At 42.8% G+C, this 27,541-nt stretch overlaps 1 protein-coding gene across 1 annotated transcript; it reads left to right on the top strand.

Annotated features, from left to right (window-relative positions):
• Positions 1-607: 607 nt before the first annotated feature.
• On the top strand, positions 608-11,030 carry LOC110985109 (alpha-2Da adrenergic receptor-like). Its single transcript, XM_022245882.2, has one exon. It carries the CDS (start codon positions 1,850-1,852, stop codon positions 3,095-3,097), a length of 1,248 nt encoding a protein of 415 aa, XP_022101574.2. The 5' UTR covers positions 608-1,849; the 3' UTR covers positions 3,098-11,030.
• Positions 11,031-27,541: the final 16,511 nt, after the last annotated feature.

Genomic DNA, 27,541 nt, shown 5'->3' with positions numbered 1-27,541 from the left:
TTCAAAAGACTCCCCCGGGTGTGACGTGTCCACGACGACGGCAGAAAATGGAGGATGAACCACGAACAGGCAGTTAAATTGGTGGGACAATTTGGCCTCGCACATGGCATGTTTTTGCTTACAAATACGCTGTCATTCTCACGGAAAGGAAACGGGTAAGCCTAGTACGTCAGAGCTGGAGATAGAGAAAAACAGTAAATACTTTTTGTTTACTTGCTTAACGGGAAGAAGGTCTACGTGTTCTGTAGGGTGAGTCGCATCAGCGTAAGCTGACAAAAAAGCATTGAAAAATACGTAGTCGAGACATTCTGATCTGAGCTATATAAGAGCAATAATAAACGACTCATTAAAACCGACTGGATTTTCCAACGATGGTGAGCGCCGTTTGACCATAGATCTGTTCCTGCACTCTATGGTTTGACACGTCCAACACCTCGTACCACCTTAACGACGCACGCAACACTGCAGTGCAAACCAGGAAATGATTTCGCGGCAAGATAGCGACGCCGGCCACCGAAACGAGGACTGCATTTGAGTCGCTCACGATAACATCAACGGAGCCAGACTGCGAAGGTTAAACAACAGTCCGCCATATCTTTGCCTTGCTCTTACCGCACCTGCTACCGAGATAATACCGGCTCGTCGATGAAGACAAGAGCGAGCCGTGCCGGTGAGTGGAGGCGTGTCTACCGGCCCTCACCAATCAGCGCTCAGGCCGCGCGCACCTGTGGCATCGTCGCGCCGCGAGGATATTGTCACTATATTTTCCACAGCCGTCGCCAGCGCCCCTCATTCCGGATTAATACAGCCTCATCACCAGAGATCGAGCGCGAGCAGTGATCACAGCGTCGGGCTGTATCATTGACGGTCTGCTGCGTGTGCGCACGACTCAAAAGGCGGACTTGGGTCTGGCGGCGGAGAAGTTAAAATGCCACGGTAAAACAGCACGATCGCTCAGACTGACAGGTGACGCCACTTTTTGCGACGAGGAAACAACGGGCCCCAAGATTTCTGCAGATCGAACCGAGCGAGGATTGGATGCTTGGGTGATGTGATTGTCTCCGTGCTGAATCGTGTCAGCTAGGATATGAATGGTCTCAGTGTTGTGAGACAACACTCTGACTACGCCACCCCCGGGGCTACACAGGATGGGGCATAACGGGGTTGTGATAACGGCAGACTCTACGAGCAACACGTAAACGCCAAGAGTGAGTTCTGCAGTGTTGAGTTTGGAATTTTTTACGCTGGTTACCTGAAACCTTCAGAGGAGAAAAATCGGCTTTCATAACAGGTATTACTCCGTGTCTGAAACCATTCACCTGATTTTGAAAGAGCTGCCAAACACGAATTTATTTCAACTTTTGGCCATCACAGATTATGCTACAAATTGAACCTTTCCCTTGAGCAACTGCACCAAGTTTGAACATTGACTCTAACTCTTGACCGCCCACATCGGCATTGTGATTTGAAATACCACTCTTTGTGTCAAAGAGTGTCGGGAGTGAAGGGTTTGGTACTTTAAAAGACATTGGAGAAGCCGTTTTGAGTGCCGCTAGAGTGCGCCGGATGCGTGGATTGATTTGATGATTAGTGTGTGCCGTGTGTTGGTACGAAGAAGGTTCTTGGAACTACACGTACCAACCCACGTGTGGTCCTCTTACGAGCATACGCAATACGCCTATATGTACTTTCCTATTCACTCAGTGTACTAAACACAGTAATACAGGTTCTATAGAAATTGACAGTTTCTGACAGGATTGATTTCTCTCTCGGAAAACAATTGGAAAGCTGTTTCAGAATACTGGGAGAGCTGTTTCCGGGTGTGAAAGACATTTGATGCCAATGCGTCATGGATTTCTTCAACTCCACGGTAAACTGGACAACGAACAGCACAGAAATGACCCCATCCGTCACCTTTCCTTTCCCACCCAGCGGATACAACATGGCCCACATCATTGTGTGGAGCATCGTGGTGGGCTTGATTGTGGTCGGCATCGTGTTCGGGAACTCGCTTGTCTGCATATCCGTCGTCCGGGTGCGGGCGCTCAAGGGCACCCAGTACCGGTTCCTGGTGTCGCTGGCCCTGGCCGACTTGATGGTGGGCATTCTCATAATCCCCCTCAGCATCACCAACGAGCTCCTGGGCTGCTGGGTGTTTGGTACCTTCCTCTGCCTCATGTGGAAGGTCGTTGACGTGTTGGCCTGCACGGCCTCCATTCTTAACTTGTGCCTTATCAGTCTGGATCGCTACTACTCCATCACCCGGCCCATCAAGTACGCCAAGTGGCGCACACACCGCCGCGCGTATTTCATGATCGGCGCGGTGTGGACGTTGTCTTTCATCATCTCCGTACCTCCGCTGTTCGGTTGGAGGAACGACGACAGAACCGTCAACGGATACTTTCTGTGCGAGGTGAGCAAGGACCCTGGCTACGTACTCTACTCCTCCATGGGCTCGTTCTTCATTCCCGCGATAGTCATGGTTTTTGTGTACATCCGTATATGGCGGGCGGCAAAGAGACACGCAAGGACGAGTCTCGGGCAGGGCATCGGCGACCCCAGGCCAAGCCAGGCGGGCAACTGCGGCCGGTCCACGGCCTACGAGCTGGTCGACACGGACGAGGCGTCCAGCCAGGCGGCCAGCGCCATGCTGCGGTTGGACAAGAACCGCAACAGCCAGAACGAGGGTAGACGGTCACCGCAGGAGCCTCCCGGCGATAGAGACGGCATCCGGCGATTCGCGAATAATTCCATGCTGTCCCCAAACTCGGCGAGCGCTGACCTACGCCGGAGGACCTCATCGTGTGATTACCGCGAAGTGGAGAGGAAGCGTCGGAAAGTGGCCCAGGCACGCGAGAGGCGAGCAACGGTGGTCTTGGGCATCATCATGGGCAGTTTCCTTGCCTGCTGGTATCCCTTCTTTCAACTTTACACCATCGACACCGTCTGCGGGAAATCGTGCAATATACCGACATTCCTCTTCACGTTTGTCTTCTGGATCGGCTACTGCAATAGTGCACTGAACCCACTCATATACACGATTTTCAATAGAGATTTCCGCAAGGCTTTCAAAAAAGTCCTGGGCATTGGACGATGAAAGTCAGCGCCAGGAACAGACTGGGAATCCTAATGTAATTACAGTGGGAAAAATCACAGGCTTGACATTGAAATGATGGTGCTTGACTGACAGAACGAGGATGTCCGCGTATGTCGTAGCACCATTTCACTACTTTGCATTATTACTTAGTGCGGAGTGAAATACTCTACAAGTGCACCCCATTTTCATTCGGTACATGTACATCTCTATGTAATCTAAGCATATAGGTTTGCGTGAAAGCAACTTTCACTTCTTGAAATTTCAATAACTACATGTACATGTAAAATTGTACTCAATATGCTCGTATTTTTTGTCAAAAATATTGAGCCCTTAGCTGTGTGTCGGTGCCAATGCTCTGAAACCAAGAACACGCACTCATACTCGAAGGTGTTTTTCTTACTGCTGATATTTCGAGCTAAATGTAATGTATTCTCTATAGTTTTTTCTTTGCAAAATGTTCCATAGACAAACTTTGGAATCTCTGCGAAATTATAACATGAAATTAGGTAGGTGCCACAATAATTAGCCTGTCGTTCAGAAGAAAAAAATTAAACACATTCAACCCGACCTCCCGCCCCATTCCCCGCAAAAATCCGTACTTCCCCCTTCGTTATGGCCTCTCTTTTTGGAATTTTACTCTCTTAATCTTTGACCGCCATCATTTATCGGTCCATTATTGCCGTTCACCGCTTTCCACTTTGGTTCCGTTCCATTTAAGTCTCTCTCCCCTCCCCCTCTCTCTTTCTCTCGAAATCTCGGCACTTTGGAAGGGGAACACATCCTAGTTTAGGCCTAATAGTATCCTCTGGCTTCTGCCTTCACTTGAAATATCGGGGAGAATCTACGTACTCGGAATGGGAGATTGATGAGGTTTTTCTCCTGCGAATGTAAGACAGGGAGAAAGAGAGAGAAGTATAGCGACCTGAATCCTGTGCGAAACACTGCATTAGCTGGTATGCGATTGCTGTTGGGAAGTTTATAAACCCCTTAACGGATTTGTAACAAAAAAGCCGCGGTTCGTTTTGAGCGAATGCGAAAATGTTTGCAGCCGAAATATGGTTACCATTGTGTCAGATGGAGTAAGACTTCTCTCTCTCTCTCTCTCCTTCCCCTTCCTCCTGATAATGGAACATCAATGTTAGCCTGCGGTGTCAAAAAAATGTCTGGGATCATGTAAGGCACATTTGTCCCCCCGAAGTCGTCATTGATTCAGGCAGACGTGCACTTAGAAAATGGCCAGGGGAGTGCTTGTGCGGAAAGATCGGTCCTTCGTTTTGCCAAGCTACGCCGCAGGTCTGGGGATCGGAAGCATCGAGTCGAAACCAAACAACAGAAAATATCAAATTCGTACATTAGCTTGTGCGTAAATAGCAAAGACACATGCTGTTCGGTGACGGTAATCGGTCAAAATATTCCAAAATGAAAGGCGGCTAGATTATCAACCGGGGGGGGGAGGGCTCTCAAATTCACGGGACAAAACAATTTTTATTGAATGGTCGGATCCGTCTGGAGCTAACTGTCCACTGGGAGTAATGGTGGATGGAAGGTGCTTCGGTTTTCATTCACGGGTTCCCCTTTCTGGGCCAGTGCTGAAACTCTGTGACAGAATGTTGTTCTTTTTCACCAAAGAATCGGCTTGAATTTTGCGCTCAGCTATATGCTCGACAATGCCACTTGGGAATTAAGCGGAATATATTGATGTTTGCAACGTTGACGTTGATTTTAAATTGGGGGAAAAAGTATAGTCGGGAAACACACCTTATAAGTCGTTCTTTGCTTCCAGTTTCACCGAGGTGAAAAATGTCGCAATAAAAGGTCTACTGAAGCTATCAATTCAGGCCACTGTTCCCATCGACACACAGTGTAAGATATAACGCTTCTGTCAATCGCACAAAGCAAAGAAAACATATTAGGACCGCAGGGATTACTTCCATCTTCCTGGATTAAACAGGCGTTCGTGACGCAGACAGGAACTGGTAAAATCTGTGACTGTTTAGGCAACGGAAAACAAGACAGGTATTTAACAAAAACACAAGATGGCTTTGGGCGCGTTGAGTTTCGTTCTTCAGTGAAAACACCCATGTGGCCGCGAAGGCATTCTCGGCATCAGTTGCCGAATTGGACGATTGCTGATCACCCGGTCGACGGGGAAAACAGACCTTGGGCGATCGCCGTTGATGGGATCATCTTTTGATGTGGCCCGCCTCCGTGTCGGACATCGGCAAGCAGGGACATAGGGGAGCTGATCGGTGCGAGATTGCCATGCATGACGCGAAGACCGGGCCGTATGGCCCGAGTTGGTGACCCCTCTGTCGTACATGGGAATGCGCCATGCAGTACCCGGGCGTGTAGCAGTTAAGATCGTGTTCAATCGGCAATGACAGGCCAACAACCTCTGAACATCGCCTCGAGTATTGATATTACCAGCGAAAGAACGTAGCAAAGTGCCGTGAAGTTGGGGCAATCCTGCGCATGGTCTTGCATATGCAAAAAAATTTCTAACTGAAAAAAATCCCCCTAATCAGTCACGATCGGTATTTTGTATGTAGTCTTTTAATTCCCCCAAACCAGTTGGTGTTTTTTTAACTCGAAACTTGTACAAAATTTACGGCAGAAATGAACTCATGTTGAGAATCCGATATCCATTCGCCAAGCAACAGTCATTCGCTTTTATGTACTTTTGTTTACCGCTTTGGTAGCTCAAGCAAACAATAAGCAAGACAAACATCTGCTGAAAAATATCCTCACTGTCCATGGAGAGCTGGCCTATTGGCATTGTTATGAAATTGTTTATTTTTGTTAAATTGAATTGTTCTTTTTCTTGGAATACGTTTCACTTAGAGTCTTTTTAAAACAAATTCTATTTACAGTTAGGGATTAATCCTGTATATGAATGTGTTGCATTTGTTTGCCAAGAGAAGTGATTCAGTTTGACTTCCTTGGAAGTCAGTCATTTTACTGTAATAATTTCTCCAATTTAATCGATTGTGGCATTTATCCCTTGCAGCTTTTCATATCCCTGAGTTGCTTTAAGTTATTCACCGAGCGGAGTCTTTCCCCAGTTTATGTTTAATACGTCACAGATACGTCAATGTGGAATGAACATGCTCAGTTTAGAATCAGGCGACTCGGGTGACGTAGCAACCCCCCCCCCTTGCCTGCCAAACGAGAAATTAAAGTCAGTTACGAATTCCCCGCTTGTGCATTAAGGGTAAAATGACTTTAACAAGGACACTTTGCCCCATTTAAAAAAGACTGTTAGCTGTGTTCCCCCCAATGGTGTGGCATTATTGTAAAAGAAATTGAGTCACGAAGGGTTTAGTCAAACAAAATTACGTCGTCTTGCTGGAGAAAGACAAGTTACATGGTTGTTGAATCTGTGGCAGTAATGTCTGGTGTTAGTGAATTCGTGTGCATATACAGTTGTCGCCTGTATAATCACCGCAATATGTTATCAGGGTCGTCAGAGGGGTGATTCTTCGGCTTCGAGCTATTGCGCGCCCGCCTCAGAGACGATGTAGGATTTTATAACAATCGTTAACCTGATCGACTGGCTGGTGTGAGAGGCAGATTGGAGTGGTTGTCAACATACAACGTGTGCACTTTGACAATTAGTCATCTGCGTAGGTCGCCTCGACTGTCAAAATGCAGATGATGATGCATACACCCTGCTCGTCGCGTCATGCCGGCCAAGTCCGGCAAGTTTTCAAACATGCTTGCCCGGATGTGTTTAACAGGCTTTACAATGTACAAAGCGCCAAGGAGACGGTGAACAGTATGCACACGGTTTTGAACTGGGATCATCATCAAACGCCATTCTTTTAATGCCGCGTTTGCTATTGTAATGGAGTTTTACGTTATGTAACTTCGAGTCCTCTCGACCTGTCCGCTTTATGACAGATCTGTTTTACCCGCAGACACGGACCTATTCGCCGTCACAATTTGCCAAATAAACATCCATTCATTTTGTCCTAAAGGCGATGTGGGTACCACCCAACCGTATGACGTGTTTACATAATCCACAAGATGTTGACATTGCTGGTTGTACAGTAAACCTTGCATTCTGAACTCTGTTATAACCAAACTGCGGATGGACACAATATTACCATCCATCATTGAACACATGAATGTACCTGTATTTTCAATTTTTTCAAATTCAATTTTTTTTTTATATGTTACAATGATATCTTTCAGTTCCGATCTGATATTCATCTCAGAAAACCTCGTATTTATAAATTCCAGGAAAGGTCACGTGAGAGTTGGCTAATATTACTGGGCTACAGGCATAGTGTTAATCATAAATTGTGTACCCAAATGGGTTGGAGTTGTGAAGTCCGGTAATATCTGGAAAAAGGATTTCATTTTTATTCGGCCGGCATTTGACTCACTGCTGGTGATGAATAAGCGGTACAGGTCGACTCTTTCTCCAGTGTTACACGGACAATAGCCAGCCACCGGCTATTTTGTATAATCGCCAATTAACCCCTCCTTCTTTTTACGGGCCACCAACACATCCGTCGGAGTTATTTATACCACGACTAATTTGTCACGTGCGTATATTAATAGAGCCATGGTCGACACCGCTTAGGGAAACTTACCGTTGATCTGTCATATCTAAGCAAACACGCTTAAAAGCTTTCTTGTGTGCCCAACACACATCAAATGATCAATGTGTGGAAGTATTTTCCCGGGTTGGCAGCGTGATATTGACAATAAGTAGACGGTCGATTCGATGATAATTCTTGCAACATTTCTATTCCCGGCCCACCTGACTGGGCTAATTATGTTATCACCATTCATCCTTCAATAATTTGTTTCGATATACAAATGTACACGACGCCGTTTTATTTCAGCGATTGACCAAGTTTGAGTGACCCCCATTAATTTTTTTGTATACTCTTTACCAAATCTTGCTCTAGCGTTATTTGGTTATGGAGCAGAGCCCAGTCGGTATGCGGACAACGGACGTCCAAACTGACGCAACCACTGAGACTTACACAGACGGTCCAGCAGATACACTCACAGACAGGTGACTAACGAACCCTCAAAGAACTCACCGAAAACAAATGACTGCTTTGAACTGAACAAACATCAGTCTTGATTCAGCCAAAACTATAAAAAGGACGATTGTGTTGAAGCTATATTTGCGTTCCAATAAATCTACTTGCTATTACTATTTTTTGCTGAAAATGGCAAAAATTCAATGAGGCAAATGGAATCAATAATCCCTGGCACTTGTAGGATGTGTCTGTAATGTGTGCCACTCCTTTACCTCAGAACTTTATTTTGCCTAAAGACTTCAGTTACACATGAAAGTGGTTTTTCCTCCAACATAAGTCTGGCATGTTCATGAAAACCGTAACAGACAATTCAACTTAAGCATTAAAAAATGCTTTCTTCACTTAAACGTCTTTCTTTAATCAAAACTTGATAGTTTTGCCTTGCTAATAAAAATATCACCGACGGACAAAAAGGTATAGGCCTAGATTATTGTGACGGTACAAAAAAAACCAAAACAAAACTAAACCAATAAAAAAAAAAACACCCACGGACAAAGTTACGACGATAGACACTCTGGCCGGTGCTTTGCAATAGGTAGTATATAATTGATTAACTTTTGCCCCGGTTGAAAGCCATCCCCTTGAATATTTGACACACATGTTGGTTGAAAAACGACTGGGAAGGAATGGGGTTAATCAATGAAACGCACATCCATTCTCGCTCAATTTTTGTTTCGGTTGCAATAGCGTATCGTTGCTATCCAATTAAAACTATTCCGCGATTTTTTTTGAGAGAGGTTGCAGTGATTTCAGCAAGCGCATTAACTATGGCTTTCTTAGGTTAAGGCTCAACGGATGATTGCGAAAATACATGTGATTTTTCCCATGGATTATATTTTACTAGAATTCAGTTACTCTTTGTAAGTTTTGACCAATGTATCAACGAAGCGTGGAAAAGTGTCACTTATCTAGTGTATACATTATTCCAAAAGTTTTTTTGGGATTGAAAAAGGTCCAACTTTGTCACTTCTTTCTGAAGGATAATCATGAAATTGCGTAAAAACAGAGTCGTGGACAATTTTAAACAAGTACATTATTAACTTAGCTATATCTGAATGATTACATGGTGTTAATTTCGTTGTCTTTTTGCAACTGTTCGAGGACAGAGTGGAAGTCGTTTATAAGTAGTATTCGTTGGTTCAGTACTCCATTATCACTCATTAACGTCCATAACAAAACTACGCTTGGATCTGCATTTGGATATTTTTCCTTGTTCTATTTTGCTTTGGGAAATACTTCTTCTTTGTTTTCAAGCATTTCATATTCCGCAAAGATATTCTAGTGAAGGCTAAACCATTCAGTTATTGAATGTAACCTGCAATACAATTATGCATTCCACATTTAGTTTTGGCATAGTCTCCTCGGTAACTCAAGTGGCGGCAGGAGTCGCGAGGATTCGAGAGGTAATCGACAGATCGTGTAGTTTTTTCTAAGAAACAATTTCCTACCAGGTACAGCTCACTGTGTGTCACTAAATACTAGTCTATGAACAGACATATCATTTTCAGTTAAGCCTCATTTTCTTACATTCATTTGGACTGACCTTAGCCTGGCGTCCAGCCAACATTTCTGTGCAATTGGCACTTTCCAACCAAAGTACGAGTAATCAGGAGTAGGCTTTAGAGATGCCAGGTTTGTTTGAGGGATAAAGATCGGTTTTGAGGATTAAGATACGATGAAAATCATGTGGTGTTTACGGCCAAAGACGCTGATCTGGTAGAGAGTTTCTGAGAAATTCAGGTGTCCAATGAAACAACAATGGAAACTTCAGCGCAGTCTTGTAAAGCTGAAGAGCCGTATACCTCCACATGCGATTAAGATTCGATAAGATGGCTGTTGCCAAGCTTTTCAGCTAAGGTAGCGACTGATGCATCGTCTCCCAAAAGTACAAGCCCGGAGCTTGCCGTTGCTCCAATCTCATGACAATACTTCGTGACTGAACAGCCATCTTCTTAATTTTGGCCTGCCACATAACGATCTCTCCCCAACCTTTCCTTGATAAAGGGCAAAGCACTAAGGTTCAGCGGGATCCAGCTCTCTATCTCTCTCGCGTGAATTCATTTTTGTTGGCATGTGTGTAATCATCTTGCCAATGTACTTTCCACTTCCACAACCCTCGACTCAGACACCGAGCGTACTACGATTTCCAAGGGTCGGAGAACCATTTCAGATGCAACGGTTAAAAAGCATATTATACAGACCCATCTGGTTAATAGTACAACGAAAGAAAACCGTGATCTAAAATCCATCTTTTCAATAACTGCCATGGATTTATAGTACTTATATATTCCCGCTGTTACTTTAATCATTAACATTTTGTTTGCATTTTCCCTTGAAGGATCTCGTTATTGATACAGAACACACAATCTCTTGGTGAGGGTATATAGTAATTATCCTGTATTGTTCATCTAACGTCCACGCAAGAAATTAGATGTTAATTACTCCCTCTTGCAATGTCCTGAATGTTGATAACGCTGATTTCAATTTGTGCAGTTATCTACGCCATTTTGTTCTCTACAAGCTTGAAGGATGCCGCCTCTCTGTGTTGAAATAATTGTGGCTGTGCGTTTGTACACGTGCGTTAAATAAAGAGTAGCTGTGGAAAAGCAATATCAAAGCTATTGCGTTATTTGTGTGTTGCCTCGGCCGTGGTCCAAATACTGAGTCAGAATGTTTGTGCTCTAGCCAATTTTGTATGCGTACTAGTCATAAATACAGCCGAGAGTAAGGATGTTACGTCTATTAGTTGATCCAGTGTTGTCATCCAACCTTTTGATCAAGTTTCTGGTATACGTAGATGATGAGTTACTTTTTTTTCTAAACAAAAGTAGAGAAAAGGCTGCGCAGTAAACTAACGGATTATTGCTTCCTTAATAAAGTACGGATGGTAGGTTACACGATGATTCCGTCCAGCATGACAGTTGGACTACCTGATCTGAATCATAATTCTGAAGTATTAAGGCAATGCGACTTCTTTGCAAAACCTTGGCACATTCAGGGGAACTGCGTGGCCCAGCATTTCCCCGAGCGCTAAAATCTGCAGAGAAAACGTCAAACTGAAAGGCAAAAAACCGTAGTACATTGAGAAATTTACGGGAGACAGTTGTATCCAGTTCGTGGTGCTTTATAATAAACGAAGGCAAAGTGGTGCATTGAAAGTTTTGAGCGGAGGTATTCTTAAGCAGGATTTGAAAGTTTGCATGGTGGAATGAAAGAAGGCTTTCGGTGGTTCTAAGACCAACGGTGGTTTGGAGTGCGAACCCGACGTCTCGACCAGGATGCCCTGCTCGTCGTCAGGTGGGGTGGGGTTCTTTCCAGGATTACAGTTCGTTTTCAAACTGTGCTGCATAGATAAGCTCGGTTAAAATGTAAGAACTTAGACGTCAGTGACGACCCGTGCAAACTTAAATTGATCTTGAGGTTTCTCTTTTAAATCTCCTGGAATTTGCTATGTTTATTTAGGTCAATACCGGTGCTTCACCCCAGCTGGAAAATGAGCAGTTGGATGCACCAAAGGCTCTCTTTTTTTTTTAGCTGTACTAAGTTCTTACCCACATTGAATCACACATGAAGCTAGCCAGCCTAGCGAAGCTTTCATCCAAGGGGTGACGAGGCATCGTTTGAAGGAGAACCTCGGGAGGTGACTTGCATGATGACAAAAAAACATCAATGTACCAGAAGCCACTTACTTGTTTCACTTATTGATGAGCGCGGGCTTTCGCACTGCCGCTCTCCTGGAGGTGTTCGGATCTCAGTGCGCCGAATTTGCCATGAGATATCTACTAAAAACACAGGGTCTCATGCGAGCCAGCATAAACAAACTGGGAAGCTTGCGGTGTTCCTCTCTCTAAACATAAAATCTACTGCGGATGAATGCCTCCTACAGGCTCTGGTAACTCCATCAAGCGGCGCTTTGGGGATCCTATTTATTTTGTCTTTAAACAACACTTCTGTCCAATCTTCACTCTTTCTACTCCAAAGCCAGGAAAAGTTATCTGTATGCCGTGTCTCGTCCTCCGGGCTCCTCCTTAGACTCGAAATTTAGAAAAGAAACTAGATATGCGTCTCTGAGGCAAGAGGACTGAAATATTCATTGGGTTTCAGCAACTTTGTTCGGTACTCCAGAGAATACGTACCGGAAGCATGTAGTCTGCCCTTCAGACGGAGAGTCTGTAATTTAGATGTCTGCTTATACATTCTAAAGGTGTCATCGGCCACTCTGTTAACAATTTCTATTTCATATTTTCACTGTCCTCGACAATCAAAGAACCACGGGCAAAAATATTTTAGAGTAGAAATAACGTTAAGAATCAAACTGCTTGGTGCAAAACTTTGGTTTTGTTTCGGTTTGATTTTGTTTCTCATCGGTGCATGATAAGCGTCGCTTTTCCGAATATCGGGTGATGCTGTCCGAACCGATTAATTCAGCCAGTAAATGTCGTAGGTAACTAAACTAAGCTGTTTGACAACTGTCGTGTCGGAAAAAAGTCGACTTCTGCTTTGGGAACTGTCGTTAACTTGCGTTGATTATCTCATGGAGAAAGGAGTCATGATTATCTGAAGTTTCTGCCAGATTATCAGTCTAATGGACATTTTACTTTCGTCGTAACGAAGGTGGAGTGGCTGCGGATAAATTAAAACGGATGACTGATTTGATTGGTCAAGCCTCGGCAAAGGCGCTATCGGATAACGACGTCAACAACGATACATGACGGTGCCTTGTTATCATAAAGACATAGCTTCATGAGTTCACCGATATACAAGATAAGAACGTTTAGACAAGGGAGTCTTAGGCGGGCGCCACTTTGTCAGGGCGCTTCGATATTAAACTCCTATTGAAGCGACATGCAAAGATACAATGCCACGACTCTCCCTTCCTTCCCCGGAAGCCTCCTGCTCGTCAACCTAACACTGCAAAAGGTTGTCAAGGTTTGTTAAAAACGAGGCTGATCGATGCACCTTATGGATCGATTGCATATACTCTACATTGATACTCCATACAGGTGCGAAGTGGGAATCAAACGCCTGTTGTTGGCTCAGCAACCGAGAAATGTCCATGCACATGATTGATTTTTATGTATCAATAGTCACACGTGGTTGATTAACGACTTAGGGAATAGAAATCCTTTTTAAACATGACACAGTTTATACTATCTGTATTTGCAAACACAGGTGTTTAAGTACATACTAAAATAAAACTGACCTCATGTAATGTAAAGACAAAATATGGCCGGCATAATTCCATGATAAGGGCAATTGCATGAATTGGTAAAGCAAATTTCGATTCATTGATAATCAATTAGTGTCGGGTTGCCAATTGTAATTTTGTTATTGCGTCTGTATTAAGAAAGTAGTTTAAATCATACTGCTTGCTTCTCACCACACCACAACGTTGGCACTGCCAGTACAAGCTTTGAAGCCACTAGACCTACGCTCGCCAAATGCTATTGCATTGACAGTGTTTGCTTCTGAAACAGGCTGGTTGCGTCTGCAAACTTGCGATGGGTCACTTCTGCGAGCAACTCTGTTTGTAGGTGAAGTTTTTCTAGCGAAGTTGCTGTGAGAATCTTCACCGAAGGCCGGTTCACACTCCAGGCGAACGCAGCGGACTGGACGTCACAGAGCATTTTTAGTGAAGTTCGCTCGATTCGAAATGGAATGGGACATTGTCCCTGCACTGGTCTGAATTAAGTTTAACTCATGTCATATTGTTTGTTTATTTTCCATGACGCAACAGATTCAATGATCAAAGAATTCTTAAATTTTGCTTTGAGTTTACAGGCAGTAGTGGTAAGCCTAAAAACGACAGATACAGAGTTCGGCCGGCATTTTTCTCTGATACTGCCGCTGCACAAATTTTCATTATGCCCGCAAGAGAAATTGCTGATTGGTCAACTGATGTCTTGGTAATACGTTGAGCCACTCATTAAAAAGTAAAAATGGCTGAACGGATGTGGTGCAATAAAATCTGATGTTTTCTTTCCGGTAATGACAGTGACAATTGTAAGTGGCTTCCTTGTATTTAGGCTACAGTTTTGTGGACTGTTCTGTTTAGGCAACAGCTGTGTGGACTTTGGTTTAATTAATGATGGATGTCAATCTGTAACTACGTGCAAGATTTCAATTAAAAAGTCATCGTCTGCCTAAGTTTTTTAAAAGACAGAAAAAATAACCGGCTCTTTTGAACTTAATACATTGTAAGTTACAACAGAGTATTTAACATACTGTTCCGACATATGGATTTTCATCTGATATATTCGAGTATTTTAATCAAACCACTTAGAATGGAATGTAGTACTCTCGAGTAGATGCTCATCAGTACATGTCATTCAGTAAGTTACCAAACTTCTTGCGTAGACTGCATGCAGGTTTTCTTATAACTATGACCTGTCAACAACTCTTATATATCACTAGTATATCGGGGCGGATCCAGAAATTTTGCCGGGGGGAGTCAGGCCGGAGAATTTTTTTTTTAAATGTCTCATTTTTGCAGACAAGCGAAAACAATAATGAAACATTACATGACAAACATTGTTTTACAATGGTATTGATGAACACATCAGAAGAATCTGCGGGGTGCTATCTTGTTTTTATATGTACTATGTTATTTTTTATTACTATTTTCCCCACTTTTATCTTTTTTGGCTCAGAGCTCACCCCCTATAGGTGCCCACCTGTATATTCACCGTATTGTCAGCCATAGATTATTTTGTCCCTCATAGGTTTTAGGATATAGGAGTTTTTAGCTGCACGTTGACATAAACTGGTTATCCCCCACATGACAGATGTTCAGAAGAATAAACACTCACAATGACTTGACATGCCCACAGCCTTTTGCGATATAATTTCACAAGCCTTTCACTTTACAGAAAATTCAAATTAATGGATCGCTGTGACACGTTGGATGTGAAGCATTCTTCAAGAAAATGAAATACCAGAAAGGAGAACAGTTGATGATTAGGCTTTCAAAACACATACTTTGGACGCAATAATCGAAGTGGTTGTCAATGGTTCTACGCTCTACGGCGTGGATGAAAGATATCGGGTGCGTCGCTGGCACGAAATTGACGGCTTGAGACGTATCAGGGCCATTGTGTACTCAAGTTTGAATTATGATACCGCCATTAGAAAAGTACATAGAAAGCGGGCAATCAGACGCACTCAAGGTTTGAACAAGCATTTCCCACGTCAACCGAGGCACATGACAAACAGATGAGCAAAGTAATTGCCTGATTGGATCCCAAGTCAGGTCACATTCTCTATAATATTAGGCTTTACTCTCTCAAAAGTAAACAGCTTATAGTCTTCAGGCGTCTTTTTGATTTGAAAACGGCGACAACTACGTCATTTTGTACGTCAAGTATGTTTGGTGGTGACACAATACAAGTGGATCGTCTTCGTGTTTGATGATTTGTGACTCTTTCAAGCTGGGATCGTGGGAAGCTGTGATGACTATGTTGTGACTTAATCTCATTTATCCAAATCCCTTCCACTCCAGCAAAGGCTGTCTTTAACGGATTCCACCACAAACCAGGCTGTTGTCAGCGCGGTAATTGAAGACATGCATAGTATTTATGTTGCAAATAACGTAATGCGAGATACTTCTGTGGAAAGACAAACGTTTGAGCATGTTCGTATTGGTACGGTGGTCACATCCTGGCCAACAACTCACGTGAAGATGATGTCCTATTGAAAACAACAATTATAAACGCGCTGTTTTATTTTTCCAATAAAATCACTCCCATTTTGTTGTAAGCGTACACAAAAGCTTATTTTATTTTACCCTCCATTAGCCTCGTGAATCTATGTTAACCAAACATCGAAGAATATCAAACTGAAGGGAAACACGTTTTAAGCTCAGAATCCAAACTTGCATTTCTTTTCTTGAAACGCCTGACACCGTCGATACCAATCATCTGGGATTACCGGCACAATCTGGTCGTTTTGCTACCACAAAGTCTACTTTTATTGTGTCAGGTTTGGCTGGCGGTAATGAACACTCACCGTTCGGTCATTGTTAGATTGACAAGCTGTTCGTGGACTGGTGTTTCAGGCGTCACTGTGCTGGTACTGATTGAAAGCCGAGGCTCTGTGAATGTAAGGCGAATCATTACTTCGCTGTATCAATACATCGTGTTCAAACGATACCTTTTCCTGAACATGTCTTCTGCACAGCTGAAATGCCTACAGTTTGAAGAATCTTAACTTGGTTATAGCCTTACGTTCACGGCTGTACATCTGTTATATAATATTACATGGTCACTTCGGTACAACAAGGAAAGAATTCACAAGCTACCCTGATATTTACTAACTTTAATTAACACAGCAATCTTGTGAAGGCCATCGACCCTTGGTGAAACCCCGTAAGTAATTAAACCTTGTCAAAACCTCATTATTCCAACTGCCAAGAGATAACAGCATTCCCTGGAATAATTTGCAGTTCTGGCTTGGACAAATTTGGGTAAATATATCTCAGACAGACGTAGATTTTCAGGAACGTAATTTTAAAATAGAGTATGTCCATATGAACAGGTAGACCGTGAATAGTTGTCATCAGTCGGGAGATCAATTGGATGTAATGTAAACAAAACAGTTTGGTTAAGAATGACCGGCTTCTGACAACGCTGTAAATTTAACTTCCAGTGTACTATTGATCAAAATTTCATTATAAGGAAAATCATTACCTTATCTTTTTTAATGTTTATACAACAAGGTAAGGCCTGCTGTGAATTGCAAATTATAGTCAACAGTTGTATGTGTGCTTTTGGCGATAAAAGATCGCGTATCATACACGGATTCTGTACCACAACTGCATATTCTTTCGAGGATAAAACTAATCGCACAAATTTCCATTCAACCGTTTCAAATAAGATGTTACAATGAACTTTGTTCAGTAGTCATGATCACAGAAAAAATAGTCGGTGTAATTCAAACGGGCTGTCTTTAATACAGAATTAATAAATGGCATATCATCCCCTGCAAGTAAATTACGCAGTGGCATGTGTAATAATCGGCCAGAATAGGCGCCAATTCCTCTAACACGACCAGCAGGCATACAGAGCTATACACGCTGCGTATCGACACTAATTCGGCGCTTAGTCTTGAAGCAACGTCAGTTAATGCCTTGCCCAACCCCTGGTCCTCAAAACAAACCGTGCCTGCCGGGAAATTTGATGTCTCGATCTCGCCCCTACTCTCTCGATTGTCTGTTCATCAAATCCTGTAACGTGCATCGGCCCTCAGGCCCTAATTCACATCTCCAAGAGAATACACTGCCGGAACCCCCCCATCAGGGTTTGTGGGGATGGACGTCTAAAATTGCATGTTTGGAGTGGAAATATTGATGTTTCCCTTGAAAAAGAGAGGGACGAGGCGGGAAAGGGAAAACTTCAAGTCGGCGCGCAATTTAAGGCTGACTGGTCCAATTCCCCGTGGGAGAATTGTCCTCTGAATAGGCTGGCTCAATCTACACAATTAACAACAGCTTTGGACGTCATTACAACTTGGCCGTGTCTCATAATATTTAATATCCGTTGTTGGTTGAAAAAAATGGACCTTTCAATTTTTTCTACCCCATTTCAGACATGAGTTAGAGTTCGTGTTAGAAAAAGCAGCAACCAGAAAGCTGTTTCTGATTTCAAGTTGTCTAATGGGAAAAACTAAATATAAAAAAAAATACTTTAAAAAAATCACAAGATGGTGTCATTATGACGTCATCAATCTAGAATAATTCTTGTATCAAGGTCTTTGTATTGTTTTCTCGATAGGATGTATGGCGGCTTTTTAGATTCTTGGATTTTTTTACGTAAGACACTTTCGAAAAAGTTACTTGTCAAAGTGCTTGACGTTCGCGATGATAAATGGTAGGTAAAATGATTCTGTATGTTTCTTCTCCGTGACTTTTTGTTTTGTCTGTCAATGAGAAAAAGAAGTATTGTTCTTTTGTGTGCCCTCTATTACTAGCCTGTTGTGTGGGGGAGGTAGTCACTCCAGAAAATGTTTTGGGTGGAGGGGAGAGGGGAAAGTGTGACCACCGTCCCGTTGCAGGTTATCCTCAGAGAGTTGTGGTATTGCGTGCTTTCTTTCTTTCTGGTGGTGACATCTATACATTTTCATTTCCGGCGTGAAATTCGGGGCCTCCTGGGGGCCGAATTGCATTTTTTAACCAAATGCTTATATGAGAAATGAGAGCACTGGTGCACTGCCGGAGCTAATTGGGTCGGCGAGATTGACATCTTATGCTAGAATGATGTGTTACATGAATCGTAGGCAGGCATGCATGCGCCCGATGGGAGAATTTCGCTCCGGGCGGTCAGAACTGACTTATTCCCGCGTGTTATTTATAGCGCGTGCTTGCGGTGTGATATAGGATTTATTTGAATGCATTAAGTGGATTAATTTTGGTGGAAGTTGGATTTGTAGGGTGCACGATCGCAATTGAGTCGGCATGATAAACAGGCAAGTGCCTTCGATCATGCACAGGAGTACTCAACTGCTGTTTGAAGAAAAAAAATTAATTAAAGGTATTGATTCCATTTTAATATGAAATAGGCAGGGAATAAAGATGGTATCTTACGCTGGCAACCGTTGGGACTAAATAATCTATAATTATCAAAATAAGCCGTCTAACAAGACAACGTTGTTTTATGTCGTGATAACATACAAGCCTCAAAACTCTTTCCAAACATTCTTTTGAAGTTATTCCTTATTGGAAACCTACATTATGGTTTCTTGAGCCATCTGGATTGGTTTTTGTTTTCACGATGGTAGTAGGGTTCTCATCAAGGATCCGCGTAGTCAAATGCGATGTGTATCGAGTGTATCAAAGTCCTTGCATGTCCATTGCAAGCAATCCTCCTACAAGTCGAGTCAAAATCCACTCAAAAGAATTGTGACAAAAGCATTCCTTTGTCACTGGTCCTTTGGCGTGCAATATGACGTGCAAAGTTAACAATTAATCCCAGAATAGAGATATCTCTATTCCTAATAGAGGTATCTCTATTGTGCAAAAAAGAAATCTCTATTAAATTTCCGCTTCCGAGGTCAGCAGGTCGCCCTCGACGTTTGATGTTAAAAAATCTGTTACTTTGTGGGGTTTTGAATTGTGTCTAAGTACTTGTACTCACGTACATTTACATCAACCCTCTGACTCAGTGAAACTTTGTGCGTTACTGTAACGTTACAGTGACCTTCCGTTGACCCAGTGTGTGGAACCGGAAACAGAATAGAAATGTCCCTATTCCTAATAGAGATATCTCTATTGATATTAGAGATATCTCTTTTCTGGGAATAAATGTTAACTTGGCACGCCATAATGGTCCTTTGAAAAGATTGTTGACTGGACTAATGAAAGGACATGCGATGTACTCGACCGCAACACTGGTTTTAGCTCTAATATAAGGAAGATGTAACCTAGGACCTATTCTTATTCCGTGTACCCGGGCTTTACTGTCGTCACATATTTAAACGGCCAAGTGTAGTCGCTGCAAGTAACAAACGTGAATGGTAAACATCGCTGCACGCTCACGCAGTCCGGAGACTGGTAAAAGTTGTAATTAACGGGGCAGGTTCTTTTTCGTGAACCACACGGATGTATGTTTAAGCACACGGCAGATTGGTGAATCCAGGAAACGAAGCCCGAGTGGGTAAATACCCTCTCTTCATTAGTTTTTCCCCCTTCTTGTTGCGCCATTTCCGCCTAGACTTACAGCATTGCACACACTGTGGAAAATTCTTAAACGCATGCTCAACTACATCGCTCACAGTTTTTAGAAGGCTTGAGAAAAGACAAGACATAGTGGCCTCTTGGCAGCGCCGAATCTCCAAGATTGAAAGACTCAATCGAATGCATCAAACGTCTCCTCATGTGATACGTCTGCACCAAGACGACCGAAAAGGACTCGTCTTTTCGATTGAAATGTCGATTCGTAATTGGGAACACGAGAGAGAAAAAACATCCTTTTCTGACGCGAAGATGCACATAAGCACCTGTCTTGTGCTGGGGAAAGATCTAAAGTTTAGCGTTATGGCGTCGCCCTCATACATTAGCCAATTAATTAAGAACATGGACTGATGCTTGCTTTGAATTATGGAGGCGGGTTGATGAAATATCAAATAAATGTCAAATGACAAATGACATAAAATGAGTAAGCGTCCAACCGTAAAGAAGGTCGTTCATTTTTCAATACTGACATCCATCTCCTCTACCGGCACAGATTACTGGTGCGTTGTCTCTGTGTTGAAATCCTGGTGCTATAGATCTCTACTTACACACTTAAGAGAGCTTCTGCCAGGAAACTTTGAAATTCAGCTCAATAGGGTAACTTATGTCCGAAATATTACGAAGTTATTCACAAATAAACACAAAATATATAGGCAAATATTTATTAAGCTCAGAATAAAAATGAGCAAACTGTGTACTCAAACAGTAACAGAACAGTGTTTCATGAATGTGAATTCCGGTATATTTGCTGAAAGATGATGAATCTTGCAATCAGACGGCTTCACTTAAACTCAAGAATTTGGTGTTGTTTTCTTTTTCTTGTCATTTTTCGGCTCCTTGTTTTTGTAAGTCATATTAGGTCGCGACCCCGAATTCATTCACGCATAGCACTCCAGATTAGTCTGAGGCTACATGTATAGCCGTCAAGAGCATGCGCTCTTTCTACCCGGAGTGCAATATTCATTGTTTCAACAGCATCAAAGAATTAACATGAAACATTAATATCAAACATTGGCGAAATGTAATCTACTGTTTTTTCAGCCTTATTAAACCTCATATCGATATTTCAGACCCTACATTCGACGGCGCAAACAAAGGAGTTTGTAAGGCGACAAAGGGGATAAATTGCTACTCCTAAATCACACACACTTTGTCATGTAGTAATTTGCGTAATAGGTGCTGACAAATCCAAGCAATTTATCATCTCAAGTCAGTGTGGACACTTTTGATGATGTTCTGTTGGATACTGAATAGCATATCAACTTGCCACTGCCGAAGGAAAAGGCTTTCACTCCGACATTTTAATTTCAGAAGTGGCTACCACGATACATATTTCACTGGGTTATTAATATTTAACCTACAGTCGTAAATCTCAGCACGTGCTATTGGAATATTGAAGTTTTATCAGTGCCCGGTAGTGAGTGCCTGTATAAAATAACAAGAGCAAAAAGGTCATGTTTTCCAGTTCAACGAAAGCTGGCAAAAGTTAAGAAATAAAACCCACCTAAAATTGAAATAAAATAAAGGGTGCCAAAGAGTGGCTGGGAGGGAAAAGGACAGAATCGGTTCTTTTGGCTGGAAAAAAATCTACAAAATTTGAGCTGAAAAGCCGATCGGCTCGATGATTGTGTTCTCATGGAACTTGTGTGCGTAGGCGTATGTTGACAGTGTGCTATTTGCTAAGCTTTCCAATGGAAACATTATGGAAGTGAGAGTGATGAATATAAAAGCACGACATCTCATCGGTCCGCCATCTCTCTTATGTCCTGCTTTCTGAATTCAGCAATTACATCAAATAAATAAATATTTTGGGCCTTGCCACCGTTGCCATGGTTTTGGCATAGGAAAACCACACAGAAAACAAGATTTAAGACTCTCTCATCTTAGTTAAATCGTAGGTACAGGTGATTTTTTTCCGTCATGCAAACGTAACCATTGTTTGATATGTAGCCTTACTGATACGCAGTGTTTTAACATACATATAGGGGCCTACATGTAACACTTTTTATCCCTTGAGGAAAAGCAAATGATCTTATTAGGCCTGTAGGCGTTTATCACGATGCTGCCTTGTTTGTCTAATTCCCTGTACACCCATCGACAACAGTAATGCAACCTCACGTATTGATAATAGGGAACAGACTAATTTTTCTTCCAGCCTCGGTTTGGATGCATTGCTTTGAATGGTGAAAAGCAAGATGGCTGCCCCATGCTAAAGGTCTGTAGACACTAACCTTGGTATTACCGAATCTGATAGCCCTTCAGATATATTGTTGGAATTAAAGAAAAAATCTGACCGAATTTCACAACTAATATGAGGGCCATTGAATGTAGGCCTATACTGTGAATGCACGCCCCCAAAACAGTTCAGTCGAAACTATCTTCTTACATCGCGTCGCTTCGACTTCATCGTCGGATCCAAGTCTGAACTGGAAGAGAGAACGAGAGAGAAAGAGAGGAAGGGTGGGGGTTAAAGGGTAAGGGGAGGAGGAGAAACACTAGGAGATGCCTTTCCGGTCACGTCAGCTGTTAATTGGTGGCGGGAGGCAAATTGGATTTGGCCTGATCTGCGATGGAGGGTTAGTCTGAGGCAGAGCGCAGGAGTCACGCAGCAAACCTCTCGCTGTTTAGTGACTGCATGCAGTGTTGACCGGTCGTGAGGCTCGGCTTATAACGCACACACGGGACGGCTCCGCTGTTGCTCTGTTTGCACTGCCTTGAGTCATTCATTCTCATTATGGTTAAACAAGACCAGTAACGAGCGCACACTGGATTCGGTCAGAAGTTTCTTATGGGCTTACTCTTACTGCGTCTGCCTGAGGAAAGAACGTCAACAAGACCCAACGTCCAATGATGACATGGCTATTGACGAGGGCGATGGCTTCTCGGAATTGGTGGGGAGGCCTACCAGTATTCGTAAGAAAGGAAAGTCTCGAAAATGCACGAGAGAAAGGCGGTGAAAGCGGGGCTCCATTTGTTTTACCCCATGGCCTTACAGGGCACTGGGATGGGCAATTCGACAAAGTTTGCGAAGTACACAGGCTTCCCATACCTGCGCAGTATGGTAACTCACTACCCTAACGCTGGCACATCCCTTGCGTAAGACATACTGTCTGGCGCAAAGACACTCACCTCGTACTAGTGCTCTACTGAACTCTATCCAATGAGGATTTAGGTTATTTTTCGAACCTCGAAGAAATCAGCCCACTCCAGCGCCCTCTATGGATGACGGGGGCGAGCGTGGAGGAACAGACAGGAAAATGGATTGGAAGTAATGTTCCGTTTCCAAATTACAGTATGGCTTGACCACTTTTATGTTCTCTGTCACTAAATGCTATTTCTCATCGGCGTAATCTCTCTCTCTAGTTGTGCGAGGTTACTCACTACAAACTTTTTTCTTCTCTACAGTACTCCGTCACTTCACCACGGAAAAAACTATGCCACAACCCCAAATAAATTTAAAAAAAATAATAATAAATCACGTTAAGAAGATTTGACGGTAAAATGTCACATACATGTGGCTGTAAAGAAGGCCTACTCTTCAACAAGAGGAAGTTCTGGAAAGGTGAATTCAGATATATTTCACATTCCCTTGATGTCTTTTTGGTGGGGGGTTGGGTATCGTCCGTGCCGCATCACAACAATAATTGCAGGAAATGCCTCAGCCCCGCCTGGTACACCCCCACTCATGCCTCGGGCATCGCTGCCTTGACGGAGTCGTTTGCCTGTGTCATTCAGACTCGCGTAAATCTTCCCTCTCCCCCAGAAATAACACGCATGCATGGCAGGTAGGGTGAGCGTAAGCTGGGTCATTTTTATTCTATTAGGGCCGTGTAACATGCACCTGCTGAGAAAAGGGATATCTTATCGACGACGAGAAAATTGAGCGGTACACGAGGCCGCTAATCAAATAAATGGTAACAATGACAGTCCTTTCCAATATGTGACCACATTTAGTCACGGTTAATCTGATTATGTTTAAACAATATGTTTTTTTTCTTCGCACAGTTGAATGTCGTTTATTTCATGAGCAACAACTTGAGAACAAGATGCTCGTGGCTACCTAGAGGTATACCTGCAGAATCTTCAAATTTACTTTTTGAGTTGCGACAGCAGTGTGAGATTCTTCTTTGTACTTTATTAGCCTGTGAGTAGGCTTTTAACTATTCCAATGTTTTGCGAAATTTGTCAATTGAACGGGTCGGCAATCTCGTGGCAATAATATGATCCAAGTCATACCCAAAGACTGAAAAGACTAGTCGTCACTCGAGTCTTTGCCTCGTTCGAATTGACCACACACTGTAGCTGCGACTCAGCCCAGCTTGCGACCTTGATCTTGATGACTCGATTCGAGTCACAAATCTCAGTGACTCAGGCTGCAGACACCTTTTCCTGTTCCAATGGATCAAAATCATTTTTGCAGCGACATGGTTCCCGGATCGAGCGGTCTTGTCAGATGGAGCGTCTCGTCGCGGCATTCGGAAACTGTGAGAATGTTTCCTTTCGGATGAAACGGTGACTGATCGTTGATTGCAGAATCGATACAGAGGAGAGGGTCGATCTATTTGCGAACCGGCCTGCGGGATGGGGCGTCAAATTAGACAAATCGCTGGTCGTTCGATGGGGGGGGAAGGAATCGATCGACGGAGACCACTGTGCGCCAGTACAGGCTTGTTTGGTCTGGCTGCGGGCTTGCCGTAACTTAACGGGGCTGCATGTGTTAAGCCTGGTTTCCATATCATCGTAACGAACGTCGAGAACGTCAAGACGCAGACAGTCGTGGAAGAAATGCTGCGTGACGTCATTCCACCAAAAAAAATAAACAAAATGGCGTCCGAAACTGGGAGGAATTTCGCAGAAAATGATTTTCAGGTGGCAATATCGTCTCTTGAATCCAAATTAATACCCCACTTTGATGTAATTTGTTTACGATCAGCTATTTTGTTGAATGTTTTTGAAAAAATGGACAAAATGAGTGATACTCAGCGAGAGGAACATTGCTGTACATTCGTCGTGTCAGCGTGCGTGTTTGTATAGGCTAACTCAGCGACTGGACGCAGACAGTCGGCAAAATTGAACCGGGCTCAGCTTGCCGATCCGTCTGGGGTATGGAACGACAAAGAGGCAAAAACTTGGAGGCAACGCATCGATCGTTCTTCTGTATCAATCGATCGTTCTTCTACATCGATCAATCGTTCCCAACATCGATCGATCGTTCCCCTACATCGATCGATCGATCTCTTTTGATCGATGAAGAAAGACCGATGAAGAAAGACCGATGAAGCTACATCGATGCCAACGTTAAGTAACCTCCTCCAGCACCAAATAACACGTGTTCCCTGTAACCATAGCCGACCAGCACACAAGGCCACCTGTGTTCAGTACCTGTAAGTCTGGTCCCAAGCCAATTGAGTTGTTAGATGGGTGTTTACATCTAGTTTCCTTGTCATGAAACCACTGAGGATATTTCTATTTTCCCCTGGATGGGATGCCAGTTCATTATGGGTCGCTCCCTAGCCACTGTGGGCAAATGTATCTACTCCAGGTGGATACGAATTTTATTTTCCACACTGGTAACATCCTGGCGAAACCGGCTGAACCAGTGGAACTATTCTGTCATTCATCGGCCTACTTAACTAGCTATGCACTTCCATAACACTGATGAACACACAATGCCCGTCTGAATTTAAAATATCTTGATCTAATTTGTCAACCTGTTTCAATACGACCCTTCCTATTTTCATTCCTGATCCCCTGAGACCCCAAGCTAATACCGATGAGGTCAAAAATAACAAACAAAATAAGCATATTGTTACGCGTCAACAAAGAGAGCGTCTAATCTCGGCCGTCTCATCGATCTTAAAAGACTATCGCCCGGATGTTTAGAGAAAACAAAGGATTAATTCGTAGCATTTGGACTACAACCGCTGATACCATCTCTGGACATCATCGTGTGACCGATGAGTGAGTAAGAAAGGATCGAAATGAACATCCAAAGAAACTTCAGAAGTCTTGTAACCTGTTATTATTACAAATTAAAAAAAGAGAAAAACGTGAACGTTTCTTTGGTGCTCTGTAAGCATTAACTAAGATTAAGATGAACTTGCGCCAGATAATGTCGATGAGGCCTATGAGAATTTCTCAAATTGTGTATGACAAAAATTTTCCACAGTGTGAGCACTGAAGTCATATTAATAAGTCAAAACCACCTTGGATAACAGAAGGAATCTATAACTCAATCAGAGAAAACAATCTGCATGAAAATATCTTCAAAATCCTACAGTTCATGATAAATCTGCCACCATAAAGTTTAAAAACAAATTAACATGTGTTATAAGAATGGCAAAGAAAATTACTTAGGTAAACAATGTAATAAAGAAAGACATAATGTTAAAGGTACATGCTCGGTAAAACGAACGTTAAACAAAATCCGTCCTATCATACGTAAAATGATGCTGAAATTGATTTTTACATTGAAATTGCTAATGCTTTCAATGATTATTTCATTAACATTGGCAAGAAAATAGCAAGTGAACTTCCTCAGTCAAGAAGTTCATTTGAACACTTTCTTGATGAAAGATGTGCACATTCTTTATTTTTCGTTCCTGTTACCGAAGCAGATGTGGCACTTAGTATTTCCAAACCTACCTTTAATCATCCCAATCTGCTTCCATTCTTTCTTAATCTGGTCTCAACATCTTGCACATCTGTCTTTAACTGTTGTCTATCCTGCCAGTGTATCAAGCTGTCTTGTCTCGTGTCTCCTGTCTTATGTTTCTTGTCCAGTCTGAACCATTGTTCGTGTAAATAGGGAAAGCCAAAAAGCATACGCTTCTCTTTTCCCTACATGTTGGTCAGAATTTAGACTATGTACAACAGTATTATCAAACTTAATACACCAGTTCCCATTATTTGTTTAATTTAAGAAATTTCACTATGCATGTATGATTTTGAGGTACTTGGGATTCCTAAAAAACTCTACAATTATAGTTTAATTTCCTTTGGCACTGAGCGTCATGAGGGTTTGAGTAGCATTCTGACAGAATAGTTCCGCCGGAATGCTACTAGTGTGGAAAAGAAAATTCGAGTCATTAGGAGTAAGAATAGGTGCCCATAGTGGCTAGGGAGCGACCCATAATGAACTGGCATCCCACAAGGAAACTAGAAATAAACACCCATCTGACAACTCAATTGGCTCGGGACCAGACTTACAGGTACTGAACACGGGTGGCCTTGTGTGCTTGTGGCCATGGTTACAAGGAACACGTGTTATTTGGTGCTAGAAGAGGTTACGTAAAGTTGGCATCGATGTAGCTTCATCGGTCTTTCTTCATCGGTCTTTCTTCATCGCTCTTTTTTCATCGCTCTTTCCTCATCGATCAAAAGAGATCGATTAATCGATGTAGGGAACGATCGATCGATGTAGGGGAACGATCGATCGGTGTTGAAGGACAATCGATGTGTTGCCTCCAAGTTTTTGCCTCTTTGGCGTTCCATACTGGAGCTGGTTTGCGTATGTTATGGTCTGGGTTATTGGCGACACTTCCGTTTGACATGTTCCCATATGTCTGCTTTGCAGTTTGCATCTTGATTGCGTTGCTGTCTGCGTTTCTTTTCGTCGATATGGAAAGCAGGCTTTACTCAAACAGCAGACATGAGCGCTTC

Source organism: Acanthaster planci, linkage group LG13, assembly GCF_054643075.1.
Source record: "Acanthaster planci isolate LZ-2023a linkage group LG13, COTS_SCS, whole genome shotgun sequence".
NCBI lineage: Eukaryota > Metazoa > Echinodermata > Asteroidea > Valvatida > Acanthasteridae > Acanthaster > Acanthaster planci.
Note: the sequence above shows the minus strand (reverse complement) of the source record. Positions and strands in the feature narration are given on the sequence as shown.

Excerpts from the sequence above, each read along its gene's own strand:
- LOC110985109 (XM_022245882.2), top strand. The coding sequence starts at position 1,850 with ATGGATTTCTTCAACTCCACGGTAAACTGGACAACGAACAGCACAGAA.